The sequence below is a fragment of the Aulostomus chinensis genome, chromosome 8 (assembly GCF_037954235.1).
Source record: "Aulostomus chinensis isolate RoL2024-O1b breed Wild chromosome 8, RoL_Achi_v1.0, whole genome shotgun sequence".
NCBI lineage: Eukaryota > Metazoa > Chordata > Actinopteri > Syngnathiformes > Aulostomidae > Aulostomus > Aulostomus chinensis.
The window spans coordinates 28,783,038-28,800,424 of NC_141327.1; the positions used below are offsets into that span (position 1 = coordinate 28,783,038).

The following is a 17,387-nucleotide window of genomic DNA, read 5'->3' on the forward strand; positions in this document are numbered from 1 at the left end:
ACTATAAAAGTCCGACCAGAGTTTTTTTGCACCATTTTTGCGACACGTGCATCAGTGGCACTGCTTTACTGTGCTGGTCCAGCTTCCTGTGAGTGTAGTGAACTGTTTTGTTAGCAAGAAAACACCAATATCTGGAATTCATGTGAACACCTTGTTTAGTTTCAAGTCGGTGGTCAGATCGCCGCGGTCCATGTGAATGTTGCCTCTGGTGACACGGGCCGAGACGGTAAACCTGTAGAACTCTTGAGTGGACACACACTGAAGCCATGGGTGCGTTTTTGGCACCATGCTACTACAAATGCTTGGAAAAGGTCACAGACACTCAGAACAGAAATGGTCACAAGTCACCAAAAGTCACCAAGAAATGACAGACAATTTGGCTTAAAGAAATTAATCTTTGGGATGAAGAGGAATTAAGAGCCTATAATTTAATTTGAATGCTATATTTTCATTCCAAATTAAAACCTCATTCATTCTTATTAAAAAAAAAACTTAAGGCCTTATGCATACTCTCTCAAATCCACAACCCTAAGAGCCGTACAGTATGTGCAGATACATGTGTTACATCACACAATAATGACTACAATCAGGATTACATATATTCACAATCATTCGTGACTAGGAAACGTCATCTCCTGTTAGGGATTCTTCTCAAGCCAAAGGGCTTCAACTGCTTTATGAAAACTCCAGTCCTTCCTCCGGGTGTCCCCAGGCACCTGTAGGTCACTTATGATCCACCGTGAGCATCCGTCATTCATTCCACCCATTGCGTCCCTTTACAATCCATGTGCCACGCTGCCATCAGAAAACCTGCTCCATCCAGCATCCTCCTCACTGTGGTCCCAGCCCTCCCTGTGTGCTCTGGCCGTCACCATGATCGGTTCCCCATAGACGGTAAAACTGACTGAAGTCCACGTAGGGGGGTACCCTGCCCGTCTCATCGGGCTGTGCTGCCTGGCTGCCCCGCTGGCGGAACAGGCTCCCGTCTCCTGAGCTGGAGCTGGAGCTCTGTGTCTGAGTGTTGGTGGACTGGAGGGTGGCTGTAGGGCTCTGGCTGCTGGGGGAAGTGGAGGAGGAGGAGAGGGAAGAGGAGAAAAGAGGTTGGGTGAGGAAAGAGGAGGAGGTAGGAATGAGTGTGGGAATATAGGAGGTAGAGGAAGGTGTCTCAGAGGAGAGAACGGGGTCCACGGTGCAAGAGGATGGGAGACAAAAGAGGGAGGTGGAGAGAGGGAGAGGTCGTGGAGGACGAGGAGAGGTGAAAAGAGAGAAGAGGGAAGTTGAGAGAGGGAGGGGAGGAAGAGAGCAAAGCGGGAGATAGGGGGAGAGAGGGAGTTCAATTATGGGCTGTAGGATGTCTACTGATGTTTGGCAGGGTTGAAACGAGCTAAAGGAGTGGAATAAATGGAGGCAAGGACACAGGAGGACACAGGATGGATTTTGGCAAGTCGGGCCGACCAGGAAAAGAAATATGAGTGTGAGTCGGACGGGAAAGACTGACAGGAACAGAGTGGAACATTAATTACTTGGACCAGGGGTCTGAGACAGGGGGCCTCCCCTTACATCGAGCTCACAATAAGACATAAGGTGCCGCCCTTCAGCAATATTTTTTAAATTTGATCCCAAAGACCAGGGCAGGTAAAAATGTTCAAATATGTCGCATCCCTATTATTTTGTACTTTTGATAATTCGATCAAGTCAAGGGAGTGACAATACAGCTTATCCAAAATAAATATGGAGAGGTTGGGACAAGAGGGTTGACATTATTAATGATCTGAAATTCACCCATGTGAGATATCGGTCCAACTTCAACATTTAATCTCCAACAGCAGAACTTTCATCAAGTCGCCGCTTGTGGACTGTGATGAAATTCCACCGTCTTGGAGGTGAGGGAGAAATTTCCCGAAAGGAAATGTCCTAAATTTGACAATTAGAATCCAAGATCTGAAGCAGTGCAGCTTTTTTTTTTCTATGTGATTTCAAAGTGTATTTACAGATGTTTCTCCTTGACCAACAACAGAGGAGCAGCCATCTTTGTCAGGCATACGCTCTGAGGTTAGGATTTAAAAGCAACAGATTTGGACCAAGACTGTGTCTCCCAGGTGCAGAGGATGAATTCCTGTGAAACATATTCACATATTCCAACACAATTTGTCATCACTAAACACTTAGGAGTAAAAAACGATCCCTGATTCCAGGATATTCCAGTGCACATGGCACTGAAACTGAAAGCAGTGGAGTGCTTTTCCAGCTGTATTTGATCAGCAATCCATTTCTAGACTGTGAAGGGCACCATGGCAAGATACAAAGAACGCACAGCGGAAGAACGATGGGGAAGTGAAAACCATGCTTTCACATAAATAAGCATAGCAATGGAAGGACACAGGGGAAGTTGAAATACTGCTCGCCCAAAATACATATGGAGGGGTTGGGACAAGACAGCTGATATTATTAATTATCTAAAATACACCCAAAATAAGCATAGCAGTAGGAAGACAAGGAGCTAGAATGAAGCTCAACAGCGGGGAAAGATTATGCAGGATTCACAGCAGGAGGTGGGACACAGGGGGGGGGGTGATGTTTATCCAGCAAAAACAGAGCAGCGGTGGGACAAAAGGCAAAAATCCTTCACAGCAGGAAAATATAAAGGTGTTGGAATCAAGCTTACTCCAAACATGGACACAGAAGAGACTCTAGAGCCAAGAAGCAGGCTGAAGACACAGGCCACACTTACCCTGGTGTGGGGGTGCGTTCCTCCAGGGTGGACGCGGTGTTGGTTCCATTGGTGAGCGTACTTTGGGAGGGCATGACCAGTGAAAGCGTGACACTGGTTTTACTGGTGCTTTGGCTATTGGAGTAGGGGACTGACACTGGATAGATGCGCCCACCTGAGAGAAGAGCAGAATACAAAAAGCCCAAATGTTTAAGGAACAAACCAACAAGAAGACTCCCGCTAGTTAGCTTAGCAAAATGAATGGTAGTGAGTGGGAAGTGTTAGCATATCTCAGTCAACAGTCACTAAATTGACTTTTCTCCAAAACGGTCTTTGCCTGTAGTAATAGAACTAGAGTTGCACATAACATTCACAATGAAATAACACATTCAAATGGTGAGAGACTTTAATTTTGAACAATACAGGCCTGAGATACGCTAACATTTCCCTCCCACTACCACTTCCTGCATTAAGCTAAACGGTGGTCAGCCGGTCTCAGCTCCCGAATGCGGCCCGCAGCAGTGGAGAGGAGCAATCGTCTCATCGGGCTCCGGGCTGCATGGACAATGAGTGTGTATTTTCCCAAAAAGCTGGCTGGTTCCTTTAAAACTCACCAAGCGCAAAGGTGAGAAGCAACTTTTCAGCGGTTTGGAGAAGAAAAGGTCTGAGGTACATCAATCTTGTTTTGTTTTGTTTTTGCTCTGCAAAAGTGGTTTTATCAACAACGACAAAAAACTGAGACAAGAATGCCGTTTCAGCAGAAAAGGCAAAGCTGAAATAAATTGGATTTTTTTCACGTTTGGTTGTTTTGGCTGCGTGTGTTACTTTTGACTACACCTTTCAAAAATCTTTGATTTCTCTTTCACTGCTGGCCACTAAGACATGAAAAATGTGGTATTATGCTTTAATTAAGCCAGCTAATAAATCTAAGCCATCCTGTTCCTGTTGCCGGGAGATAAGGATGCGCCTTTCTGTTTTTTTCCTGGTGTGTCACATTCAATGTCATTAAAAAAATGCAGTTATCAAACCAGAGAGAAGCGATCAGTCAAATAACACTGAGAGGAGCATCTTGGGCTTGGTCTTCCTTTAGTCGTATAAGCAGCATGGGGGACAGAGAGCATTTGTTTTTCAGCTTTAGTCTGCTTTTCAAACTCAACACAGACTGTTAGAAGTTGGTTATAGCGTCACAGCTTGAACACAGATGGGTTGAATCTGTGGCTGAGACGACAAAAAGTTGTGAAAATTACCAGCAGAGGCGACAAGCTTTCATTCCTCTCAGGATATCGGTGACTCAGACCGCTCGTCATATGCGTGTCACAAATTGTAAGAAGCCACGCTAAATACCAGCGGGTGGACAGGGTCCTTGTCCTGGGACCGAACGCCGATACACGAAAACAACAACAAGTAAAGTAGAGTAAGTAAAGCAAGTAAAGTAATATTTCAACTCGGAACTTGTAACTTCCAGAGTGTCGTCTTCTAAATCAGTCTGGTACATCAAAGTAGCCACAGAGGAATAAATTCACAACACCAGCTGTTTTAAAGTCTCCTGAAATGAAAACTACGCGTTTGCCAACATACATTTGTCGTGTAAATGTCAACTTTTGGTGACTCATCCTGCACGTTGGTACTAATTTTGCATCCACTGAAAATTCTTCCTCTGATTTTTAAGACATTGCCCTGTCAATCATGTCAGTGCGGCGCAACTGATTGAATTTTAATCAGAAAGGCAATATGGCCTACCACGATTTTCAAATCGCAGGAAGGTGCAATATTTGTTGAAGTGTCGAGGTACCATTCAAAATTCAGTTTCGTGGCACTGCAACACATCTCTGTTTGATGGGGATCCCCACACAGTTCACTGAAGGTGATGTAGAAACAAACATGTCTTCAGATATTGTAAATCATGACCTTAAAACAGCAGGAATAATCACAAAAGTATATCTTTTTAAATGGTGCAGCCCTGCAACACTGCGGCTCCTTCGCCCACAGCCTTACATCGTGACTGAAACATCTGGTAAATGACTGGGAAATTGTTTCGAGCGTCACATATCCCCAGCAAAATGGCGTGTTTCACTACCATAACAGGATTCTTTTGGTCTCGTACAACATCTGGGGAACCTGAAGGGGTTTGCAGTCAAATCATGAATCCGTATTCCTCAGCACGGACAGCACGATTGGCTTGTGTAAACGGCAATCACTACGTCAATCACTAATCGATATCAGAAACAAGCCCCTCCCTCGGGTTGTGTTTCTATGGATACTTATAAACATGCGGAAACGACAGGCACTCTGATTTCTTGTTCCATGGGACCTTTCATAAAAACAACAGTAATTGTCCGCAGCACATCACAAGCACAATCATGACAACACGAGACACAAGACAGAAATGCATCAACAGATCAATGGCACATGACCTACTCCTTTACTGGCGAAGAGGCGGACAAACATTCTGACGGACGACACAAATACAACCACTGAATCAATGAACAAATCCTTTCATTACCATTTTTCCGTGGGATTTGTTGTCAGTAATGAAGACTAAATTAAAAACACCAGCCTCAGACTTCATCCACACATTACCCACAAGCTCGTTTTTATTTTGAATGTGCAACAAATCCTGAATGCGACCTGTCTTACCCTGTGTGGGCGTGAGCACTCCGTCAGCCAGCGGGTAGTTGAGCGTACGGATGAGCAGGGTCATGTCCTCGTGCCGAGAACAGAAGGTTGCCCTCTGACGGCCGGACACGTAGACATCGTGGTGCAGCCGTTTGACTCGCTCCACCACTGACTGAGCCACTGCTTCGAGACTCGTCTGCAGGGCCAACTCTGCTGCTACCATGGCAACAATTTCCTACAATGGATGGGAGAGGAGAGACGGAGTGAGAGAAAGAAAGACTGATGTTAGCGTTGAAGAACTGTGGAAGATAAGAACGGGATAAGCCCTGATGAGGAGATAGATGATCTTGAGAGGAGCTAAAAGCAGGGTTGAGAAACATTTGAAGAGGAGGGGATAAAACACTGTATAGAGAGAAATGAAAGGAAGAAAGACAGGAAGAAAAGGGCACAGCAGGAAAGGAAAAGAGCAAAAGGAGAGACAAGCGAAAGTGTTTTCGAAAGAGTAGCAGAAACCATGAAAGAACGTGTACAGAATAATAATGCAGCGATTAAGAAAGAAAAAAACGGAAGAGATGCTGAAAAGGACTGAACCAACCTGATTGGCCTGTTCAGGGCCGTGCGCAGACTCCAGGGCATTGATTAGACCTTCTGACATCAGCAACAAGAAGCCTGTCACATTGTCTAAAGACTGGCTGCCATGAATCTCTGGCTCAGCGATGATCGGCCTCGTCTTGGCTCCGCTGATGGCAAATGAGGAGAGGACAGGACACGTATGAATAGATGAACTGACGACATCGAAAAGAAAGGCAGACATAGTTGCTGCCCATCTGTGACAGAGCTGACAGCAGCAGAGGCACCAGCCTTGGTGTGGTGCAGCTCCAAGTCCTGCCCTAAGAGCTGCTGTAGGGGTTAACAGTTTTTGAAAAAAGAATAAATGCACAAATAGAAGAAGGAAACCTCCATTTTGAAGAATCTCCACTCTGCTGTCATCTTCACAGGTATTCCCCAACTTTGTCCTTGTACAGACAGCAGCATAATGTCAATACTTGCTGGTACTTTAGAACTACTATAACTTTTCCAACTGAGGGCCAAGGTAACACTGCTTATGCTGCCATCTCCTGATGACATCTTCTCATGTGAAGGCAGCTTTTTATTCAGATACTAATAAAGAGAGAGGAAGAGACAGGAGAGAAACAGGAAACTGAGATGAAAAAAAAGAAGACACAGGTGCACCTGAACTTGAAGTAATCTCACAGATCCTAAGAAGTGCTTATACTTTAGCCTGCACCGTCAAACAAGATCGTATAGAAAAGGTTCTATTGTCTGTTACAAGGAGGACCATAATTAGAACGACTCAGATATCTGAGCCTGATTTGTGTGTCCTGGACTGCACACAGGAAGAGGAAATGAGGAGTGTGAGAGGGGGACCCTCCGATCATGGAATTTTGAGAGGCTCAGCTGTGGTTTAAGAGAGGTCGGGGGGGTCAGATTTGATATCTCGGCACTGCTGAGTACACACTCTGCTCTGAAGTCACGGCGAAACACAAGTCTGAGTGCCTTCAGCTTCAGGAATGTTACTGACATCCCAATGACATGAAACTCTTTGAGTGCGTGGTTTCAGTATGAGACTTTTACAAGAAAGTCCTTTTTTATCAGGGGTGTAAAAATCCCAATTCCCTAAATCACAAACTGACTGAAGTAACACTTGGATTTTCATCAACAGCACCGAAGGAGGGCATAGACACTTTTCTTCATTTCCTTTGTTCTCTGATATTTGATAGAGTTCCCTCAAGTCTGTGGAATACGATATGTCAGCAGGACACAGCACAATTCTTTATTCCAAATGGTATTTTCACACACAATAATCTTAAACATACACTGAGTCCTCCTGTGGGTAGAAAATTGCAGATGGTCGTATTGCGATTTTGATTACATTTCCATTAATTGTGCAGCCCTGGGAAGATTTTTACTCTTAAGAGCACAGCTGAGAATCAGAGACGTGTTTGCCTCCACTTAATCTCAAATTAGACTCCAGCACTTTCTTGGGGAAATACTTTTTTTTTTTTAACCAAATTAAATCCAAATATGAACGATGAGCCACAAAAACACTTTCAGAAACACTTTTACATAAACCCCAGAAAAGAGCCAATACACGTTATCTTTTTCAGGAAAAGGAGGGGTTTTTTCTGTAAATGCAGGGATAAAATGTTTGGCATCTATTTGGCAGGTGATAAAGGAATAAGGGAATCACAATATGTTATCTGATGTCACAGCTCCCAAGCGCCAAGAAAAAAAAAACACAATTTAAGGTACTACGTGTACACGGAGTGCGGAGGTTTGTGTACTTTGCCTTCACCTGAGTAGGTCCATTTCATTGTAGTTGAATTTAACCCTGTAGTCTCCAAGTCTTCTGGTGCTGCTCTGCCCCGCAATCTGTCCTGCCTGCCTCACACGAGCTGAATCCACTCCTAGGATGAAAAGAGGAGATGCAAAATAAAAGACGAGACACATCAGGGACAGGCCAGGGTCAGAAATTGAGGACAGACAGGGCGATTCGTTCAAAGCACGTCTGGATGACGATGGGCAGAGGATACGGGGAGATTTGTCAGAGGAAGGAGAGTCGGGCGATAGGAAGAAGCATGAGGTGAGGGACTGATGGGGAGAGGGAGAAAGTAGGTGCGGGGGGTGAGGTCACCTTCAGCTAGGTTAATGGAATGACTGCCATTTCATTTCATCATTCAGAGAAGAACCGGGTTGAGCAACGGAATTATTATGAGACTTCCTATTGGCAGGAAGAGGGAGAGAGAGACAGACAGACAGACAGACAGACAGGGAGAACTGAGCTGAGCGTCGTGGTGTGGAGGTGGAAAGCTGAGAAGCGATGCTGCAAAGTCTCCATTAGATTCACTGCAGGTGCCAGGCTCCACCTTATGCTTCTTTAGCAAAGCTAATCACTGTTGTTCATTTCCTGCTGCATACACGACCCCTCACTACCGGACCATCAGCTCTGCTGTGCGCCCTGGACAGACGGCTCCGAGTCTGCTCCTACGCCTGCTCCTACGCCTGCTCCTACGCCTGCTCCTACGCCTGCTCCTACGCCTGCTGCCCTGCAACAATGGCTTCCCCTCACTTTGTATATCCTGCATGAAACAATGCAACCATAATGACCGGAAAACTGGGCTGAACGTTCTTGTGCCATCAATCCAGTCTGTATCATATCTTCCTGCTCATCTCAGGCTTGATTTGCAGTCGTTGGTTAAATGAATGCCGTAGGCTGTGGCTTCGGTAAGTCTAGCCGTTAACGCTACGCCTTAGCCTGGTGTGTAGGTTTGTCCTCCATGATGATGACCCCCAGACTTATATAACATCATGCGCTGCTGTGGGTCCAGGCTGTAATAGAATGTGATGACTGTAAATGAGCGTGATTTTCCTCATAAAAGTCGAGTTATATTCCCAGAGACAATAATGACAACCTCAAAAAAGTGGCGTTTTGAAGATGTTTATTTCTAAGTGTTTTAGAGAGCAGGTTAATCTGCTAACGGACCGACTGACTGATCAAACCAATAAAAATAAACTCCTTCCCACCAAAATAAATGAAATAGCTGTTCTGGTGTTATTCGAGGCAGGCTTCATCAGTAGTTTTAGTATTCAGCCCCAAACTGAATAAGAAGTAAAAGTACTATCAAGAAAAAAAGTGAGATAACTAAAACTTCACTTACACTCCTCCTCAAAATGGAGGAAATATGAAGGCATATCTGTCTTTTTCTCTCACCCAGTGCAGCGAGTCTCTGCAGCTCGTCCTCGTTGTCGGTGCTGTGTGGTCGGCCGATCTGCAGGACCTGGTTCTGGCCATCGCTGCTGGACTTGCACAGCAGGGCCCTGTTAGTACCTGGAACACCAGACAGACACACAGGCATCAATTAAACCTGAGCGTGGAGCAGTGAACAGAGGCGGAGTAAACAGCGGTCGGCCGTTTTACAACAGGCAGCCTGGCCGTGGACCTCCGACATCAGGAACCCTACTGAATGTTTTCATCGATGTTTCATCATTTCTCTTATTCGAGCTGAAGACGAGCTGGGGCTCAACTGAAGGATCGTATCCTCGTCTGGGAAGACTTTCAGCAAAGACACAACACCTTTGAAATATCTTGTACAAACAAATATTTTCTTTATTAACTGGGTAAACAGAGTGGTGACAAGAACTTTCACATGTCAAAAAAATAGTTATTATAAACGTTTGTTCAGAAAAGCCAGCCATACCCACTGTGTGTTTATACGCCTTTGGCTGTCTGCCACACAGGCCGACTCCCAGCATATCAAGTTGTAGGTTATGAGACCTTAACTGTCAAACAGACTCCCCATCAACACACAGCTGCAGGAGCTGCAGGAGCTGCAGGAGCTGCAGGAGCGGCAGGAGCGGCAAAAGCTGCCGGAGCTGCAGGAGCGGCAAAAGCTGCCGGAGCTGCAGGAGCGGCAAAAGCTGCCGGAGCTGCAGGAGCTGCAGGAGCGGCAGGAGCAGCAGGAGCGCTCTTACTTTTAAACCTCCCTGGGATTCGTTTTCCATCAACTTTGAACTCCTGACCCTCTCTGAACGAGGCCTTAGGGAGAACCTCCGCTCCTTCTACCTGCTGCTAATTACCCCCCCCCCGCACACACACACACTTTCCTGCTCTCTACCGTGTCCCTGAGGACAGAGGGAGATGAAATCTGTGAGAGGGTGAAGGATTCTTTTCATTTACCTTCAACATAATCAGGAGATGTAAGCACAACGACTCAAGGCAAAGATATGAAGCACTGCGTCTCAGGCATTTAGCAAACACTCATTAAGTGTTACTTTGCATGGGTGCATCGCCAAATTAAAGTTCCAGCCTTAATTACTCATTTGGAACAAGACGACCCCCCGAGCCCAGTTTATAGGAAGCAGGCGGCACACGGCTGCTGACACTCGGACTTTCAGATACAACAGACAACTTTTCTCTTTTATGGAACATCTGAAATAATGGAATCTTTATTATAGCTCGGAAGCAATAAGGGAAGAATAATATTTCCCAAATCAAATCATCACATGAATTACTGGGGGGGGGGTCCTTCACTTCCTCTTTTTCAGAGTTCATTTTAAATCGCATGACACCAAGAAACAGAAACACATTCAATGAATATTTTCAAAAAAAGTTACTGACTGAATTCATTTACAATGTAAAAAAAAAGTGTTATATACTAGGATTATTAATTCCTAGTCAGACAAAAGAAGAGACATGAAAGTCAAGGTGGGGGAGGTTTTCCACGACTGCATGAACGCCTCGCTGGCTCAGTACGCCCAAAATGTGAGCATCACTTCAACTTGTTTTTGTAAACGTGTGTGTTCTTACCAACATTGGCAACATAGAGTTTGTTGTTGAGGATCAGCGCCACCACAGCCGTGGCTCCTCCCGACACCTCCTGCTCCAGCTCCTTCAAACGCTCCTGCACCTTCTGGTTCTGAGGAGAAAGCTGGTGGAATGACACATTCTTTCCAGTCGGGAGGAGGCAAGGATGAAAGAAAAAGGAGGCGGGAGGAAGATAAATACACGTTATGAGTGGGAGGGAAACGAGTGGAGGGGAGGGGAGGAAGAAAGAAAAGCAGCAGAATGGGGAAGGTTGAAGAGGAACAAGGAGAAAGAGAGAAAATGAGACAATTGATAAAAGAGGAGGTCAGAAATGAAAACAATGAGAGAGACATGACATGAGATGAGAAGTAAATTGAAACGAGAGGAAAGGGAGGGGTGGTGGAGGTGGAAAAACAAGCAGGAGGTGGGATGAAAAGATTATGGATGAATAAGAAGCAAGCACAGAAAGAGAGTGCACATGAAAGATCCAGATAAGGAAACAAGATGAAACGGACAGAGAAAAAGATGTTAAAACATCTCACAACCACCCAAAATCCACACCAGCATAAATACCAAGACAGGAAAGAACACGACGCCGTGAAAACAGAGGAGAAGCGAGAGGCTCTGGAGAGCCGGGCCGCCCTGCTGAAACAGGCTGCTGAGACTAATTACACCGTAACTACCTCCGTCTCCAATGGCTGAGCATTAGCACACACAAATGCATAGATGTGTGGTTGCTATGGAAACCAAAGGGAGAACTCCTTTTCTCCATTTTAAGATTAATCTGTCAGTTTGTTTGGTACAGACTTCCTGCAACTTTTTGAAGTCCAATTTACAGTTTTTAAAGATTTTTTACAGCGGAGGATTTAAGGCCACATCTTATTTCTTTAGCTAGAAGACTTTAAAAAAAATTTAATAATAATAAATACAGTTTCACATTTGAATTTTTGAGTGTGAAATCAGAGCTCTGATTGGTAACCTCAGAATTTTAATTTAAAATTCCCCATTCAACTTTTTCTTTTTTTGGGGGGGGATCTTGATCTAAAAATCCATGCCCGTTTTCAAAACCTAAACCACAGCGGGAGTCTGAATGTGATATTTTGGAAGGATTTCTGATGATTTCTTATCGATTACATCAATTCTCACCAGCTCACTGAATCACAAGACAACATATCAAGCCAGCCCACATCACAATGACTGGGACTTCTCATTTTACTGCTTGTGTGCTCGAGGGCACATCAGAGAGCCACATCTTTATGCTCAGGCAAGTACACAACGAGTTTTTCCACAAAATTTCCCCTTTAAAATGTGTCACTTATCAACATGTACAATACAAATGTGTCACTAATCAAAGGTTCATGCATGCAACTGGGTCAAGCACTTTACCCCAGGTCCTCATATGTACCTCATTGTGTGGTGAGAGGTAGTTGGACAGGTGAGCCTTCTCAGCCAGAGCATCGTCTATCGTCTCAAAGTAGCTTTTCTCCACCACGTCAAAGGCCTACAACAACCAGACACAACATACAAAAGAGGCTTCCTAAAAGATGTGAATGGAAACACAGTGGCTCACACACACACATCACTAATGCATCAAAGTTCATGCCACAATTAATATGAGAATACGAACACGCTATCGTTAACAGGGAGGAACAGGGTAACCCCGCTAACAGAGCATCAGTGTGTACAGAATGGTACGATCCATCTACCAGCGGGTCCGGTTTAGCTGTTCGGTCTTCAACGGTCCATTAACTTGTTTTTGATTTTACTACTGGCTTCAAAGTGTGACAGAAGCCATGACTGGTTTTTGTTGGGTTTTTTTCCCCCCACGGTTCATGAAGTATGAACACACGGACCTGCGTGAGGATCCTCCGCACGTCGTTGTCCGTGTGGCTTGAGTTCAACTGTCCTAGAAGGAGTTCAGCTGTCAGACACTGGGAGGCGAAGCTGGCCACTCTGCTGCCGTCGTAGCCGTTAAAAACCCCGTAGAGGAAGCAGCTGTCCTCGCCTCTGGATGCACAGAAGAACAGCATTTAGTCAACAGAGAAAAGTCCGTGTTGAGAAGCATCCTCGGTACACGAGGAATGTCTGACCTTCACTTTCAAGCAACTCAAAATACAATTTTGTGCTGCTTTCAGGCAGCAGAGGCGAGCCTGGGTTTTTTTGGTTTGTTTTGTTTTTGTTTTCAGTCAGATTCCCTTCAAATGATGTTACATCACTGCAAATCTCCAATGAACCAATCAGAGGGAAGCAGTGTCCTGTAATTTGCCACTTCACACCAAAAGTGCACCGTTCTTTTTAACAAAAAAACACATCACGCAGCTTTCATTTTGATTTTATTGTACAACTTTGAAACACAACACAAATCAAAACGTCCTCATGCTCCACTAACATACAGTAAGCTCCTGAGTCATAGAAAATACTAACATATAATACTAACATATACATATTTAATTCTTCAGTTATAAAACAGCCCTTGTTCAACTAGACAATCCTTCTGTTTGGGATATTTCACTGATATTTACTGAGAAGGTTAGTGTACCTTGAACATCTCACACTGTTGACTGCTTCGATTGTATTTTTTTTTAATCTCACCTGAACCTGAGGTGTCCGTCCTCGTTGGAGTGGCTCTGCGAACCTTTGCCATCTGAACCGTACACGCAGTTGGGAGCTGTACCAACACCACACATCTGACACAGCGGCAGGTCGTCTGTCCAGCTCTGATGCTGCCCAGGACGAGAAACACAGGCATGGAAAAGGCGCTTTCTCGTTCTCTTTACATCAAACACGTGAAATTATAGGTACATTCACATCAGTTCACGGAAGGGAAAATGTGAAGCACAACTTTTTATCCCATAAATGCTCCCAGTAATTTCTAGAAAGAACAAAAACTGGGAGGACGGTTTGTTTTTGGCTCGGATGCAGCAATGTCAGGATGCTGTGGATTTTCTCTCCCCATCAAGGACTTGTAACAAGATTAAACTTTTAGCTTTACATATTTGAAAACTTTGGCTGGTGGTCCTTTCTTTCTCCTCGGTTGTTACTGTCACCAAAAGGTCCTGAACACGTTACCTCCTGTTCCTCCAGCAAGTGACGTACAACTTACACACCTTCACATCGCTTCTTGACTCGTAAAGTCTGAAAATACTTCATATTGAACTAAGCTGCAGTTTGAAATTGAATCTAATTCTCCATGAACGTTGTAACAGAATCATGAGGATTCCACCAGCACTCCAGTCTGATGAATGCTAACGTCTAACATGATGCGCTCCTGTGGACCAAAGCAAACTGTCGATGTCGGGCAATGACGACTTGGACTTTGATGATATCGCCAAAGAAACAACGGCTTATGGGAATCCAGACAGCGAAGCACACAGGAACACACCCGCCAGGCAACTGTTCTAGCATCCTGACATTTGTTTACAAACTACTAAGTTAGCCAATGCTAACGCGCCCCCGATGCTCACGAGCACTATCAAGAACATGCAGGCGAACACAACTTTTCTTCACACACACGCAGACATACACGGTTACCTCCTCCACTAAACTTCAAGTCCTATCAACTGCCTTCAGTGACTAGTCAATAAATTACATTCTGAAAAGATTCCAACGAAGCTACCTAGCTAATCCCGTGGAACAACTTCAGCTAGCACTAGCATCGCACAACATCACAAAAACACCACGAAACTTAGCGCAAGATCGAGGCCGACCGCCGACCGCCATTGAAAAAGTCGCACCACAATGCCGCAATATTTCACCTGTTCAATTGGAAAGTAAAGAGGCACACAAACGGTTGAATTTCCACTTACGTTTTGCATTAAATTCCGACGTTGGGCCGCCATGTTGGACCGGTTGCGTTCAATGTCTGATCCCAGTGTCCGAATGCAAAAAACAAAGTGGTGAACGCCACCCGGCAAGGTGTGACCCTTTTACGGATAATTATATCAAAGTCAGCGATGGAAGCGTTCGTCAATGATGAATGAGAAATTATATTGTCTCGCTAGTGTTTGTCTTTATACTTTAATGTACCAAACAGTCAGTCCATGCACCGTAATAAAAATGTTAACATTTTCCGTCAGCACGGTAAGGTTAGGTTATGGGTAACGCCTTCGAACTTGCCAAATAATTTTCTTTTCTTTTTTCTGTTCTTGTATTTTCTTTTCAAGAGAAATACTTTCTGTGCTTTGGTCACTGCACACTAATTGACTGAAAATAGTAAACCAGTCAACGCTTCCTGGTTGCTCTGTAGTACTAGGAGCGCCCCCGCATGTCTCTATTAAGAACGGCAACGGATTACTGCAGCAGGTGCCACATGTTATCCTAGTGAAAATCAAAAGTAGCCTTCAATCATCAGACCCCCATCCCTGTGAGCACAGAATGACCAGGACTGACTTGAAATTCAAATACAATCTTGATGTATTATGCTTGGTGCGAAATGTGCCCTCAGCACAGACTTGCAGGTGCACCATTGCCCAAATTAGTTCTTGTTACTTCTCCAACAAGCCTATTTGTCGATGTTTTTTTTTTTCTTCCCATATAGACAATGACCACATTTTAATTAAATATTTGAGTGAAAATCCACCTGATGAAAAAGTAGGAGTTTTGTCAGGAAAGGCCAAGAAGTCTTATAATTCCACTGCTGACTATTAAAATAAATACAGCCTTGCTGCTTATAGTGACTTCCTTTGACCTGCGACTGTTTTGTTCACTCTTGCCGTGCATGGTTTGTCTTTGCAACCTGTTGATTTTATTGCTGACTGTTTTCTATTTTGGTCTGCTTTTACTCACATATTTATCGGACATTTTGTTAATCATTTCATCATCAGTTCAGGGCTGCACGGTGGTGCAGTGGTCAGCACTGTGGCCTCACAGCAAGAAGGTTCCACGTTCGAGTCCCGACTTGGGCACGGGGTCTTTCTGTGTGAGTCTGCATGTTCTCTGCATGGGTTCTCTCTGGTACTCCAGCTTCCTCCCACAGTCCAAAAACATGCAATTGGGGACCAGGTTAATCCAGACTCTAAATTGACCGTAGGTGTGGCTGTGAGTGTGAATGGTTGTTCGTCTCTGTGTGTTGGCCCTGCGATGGACTGGCGACCTGTCCAGGGTGAACCCCGCCTCTCGCCCGTTGACGCTGGGATAGGCTCCCGCCCCCGCGACCCTTGATGTGTAGGAGTAAGTGGAAGACAATGGATGGATGAATCATCAGTTCGTCCTCTGCTGGCGTGTGGGGGGCAGGGCTACACGGAGGTCAGGGGTTCCAGCCAGTTAGAAACCTGTCTGGCCCCTTGACGCTTGTTCCACAGGTGTGTCCTATGGTCTCGTGGGTCAGGTAGATGTTGATGTTGCAGCCTATCAGTGAGGGGGCTGATGACGAGGAGGGGGATGGGATGGATGGTTTTGAGAGAGGAACTCATGGGAAACTGTGGCAACAGCCATGCCTGCACCCCAGTGCCCCCCCCCCCCACACACACACACACATTTTTATTTAGAGCTGCATAAAATCCATCCTGTCCTTTATTGATTTACTTTCCCAATCTTGTAGTTTTCCTTATTATAATCATGAAAACATGTATCGCATTTATTCCAGTTCATCATGTAGTATTTGGGTGTCGTGATGGTATCCAGTTTGTGTTCTGACAGTCGAGAGTATCGCCTCTGAAGTGTCGCCTGCGTGTGTTCGTGGCCTCGACTGTGTGTCAGTCTGATGACGCGGCCTCTCACTTCAAGGACTCTTTATGGTCTTTTTTCCTCATTTGAATGTAAGTGGTTATTAACACTCACTTTCATCCCAGCTGCCATTAGCGGGGGAAACTGAGAGGTTCAGCCCAAAAGCAGGCCTGTGAACAGCTGAGCTGGTGGAGAGGTTGACTTCTTCAGAAAGCAAGTCTTACCAGTGGAGGGAGACACGCACCACCTTTCTGAGCTGCAGTGGATATTGCATTTGTATGCAGTATTTTGGTTTATTATACAGGACTCTAAGGCAGCATGTCAGCACATTCCCTGTTCCAACTAGTTCTTCTGATAAAAGAATGAACCGTTGGTGAACTCAGGACAGGAACACTGAAAGCCTTTGAATTTGGAGCAAACTGTTTTTTTTGGTTTTTTTTTATTACCATATTATTTGTTTTCTGAAGATATCGTGACAGATACACAACCTCCCCCAACTCACACTGGTGAAAAAAACAAGCACAGATCATTGGCACTTTGCTGGCACTCGTGATGTCAAATCATTAAAAAAAAGAAAGAAAGAAAGCAAATTAGAAAGTGCAGGGAGCGCGTACCCCCTCCCAGGTGCAATGTTGGCCTCAAATCAAAGCTGCAAGCAGTGATATTGACTCTTCACACCCCTGTGCAGTGTGTGTGTGTGCGTGCGTGCGTGCGTGTGCGTGTGTTCAACAGCGTGAGGTGAAATCTTGTCACATTTGGATTTCGCACGGAGCAGACGAATGCAAATCACTTCCTAAACCCTCCACTAGGTGGCGTTAGAGAACACACCCTTAGTATATACTACATGTCGCACTGCACTTTGATTTTGTTCCATCGGGTTTACTTCCTGTCACCACGAGGTGGCACTATGACTTAAATTCAACACGTAGACGTCTTCAGGGTGGAACTCTGATCAAACGTGCAGACAAAGTCCACCTATGATTTACGTCACAAAAACAACAGCAAAAATCACAGGACCCATTTGCTTCTTTA

At 44.9% G+C, this 17,387-nt stretch overlaps 1 protein-coding gene across 5 annotated transcripts; it reads right to left on the minus strand.

The window, feature by feature from the left end:
- Window positions 1–413: 413 nt before the first annotated feature.
- Window positions 414–14,920, minus strand: tab1 (TGF-beta activated kinase 1/MAP3K7 binding protein 1). 5 transcript variants are annotated; one of them, XM_086212297.1, is made up of 11 exons: window positions 14,498–14,920; window positions 13,284–13,414; window positions 12,545–12,698; window positions 12,097–12,192; window positions 10,695–10,815; window positions 9,099–9,215; window positions 7,683–7,794; window positions 5,922–6,066; window positions 5,348–5,561; window positions 2,732–2,885; window positions 414–1,054 (listed from the first exon to the last, which is right to left on the minus strand). In XM_086212297.1, exons 1-11 carry the CDS (start codon window positions 14,528–14,530, stop codon window positions 832–834), a joined length of 1,500 nt encoding a protein of 499 aa, XP_086068423.1. In that variant the 5' UTR covers window positions 14,531–14,920; the 3' UTR covers window positions 414–831. The 5 variants fall into 5 exon arrangements, with proteins under 5 accessions (XP_086068423.1, XP_086068422.1, XP_086068421.1 ...); XM_086212296.1 differs by having other exon boundaries at window positions 414–1,057; XM_086212295.1 differs by having other exon boundaries at window positions 10,695–10,833; window positions 14,498–14,919.
- Between the last annotated feature and the right edge of the window lie 2,467 nt (window positions 14,921–17,387).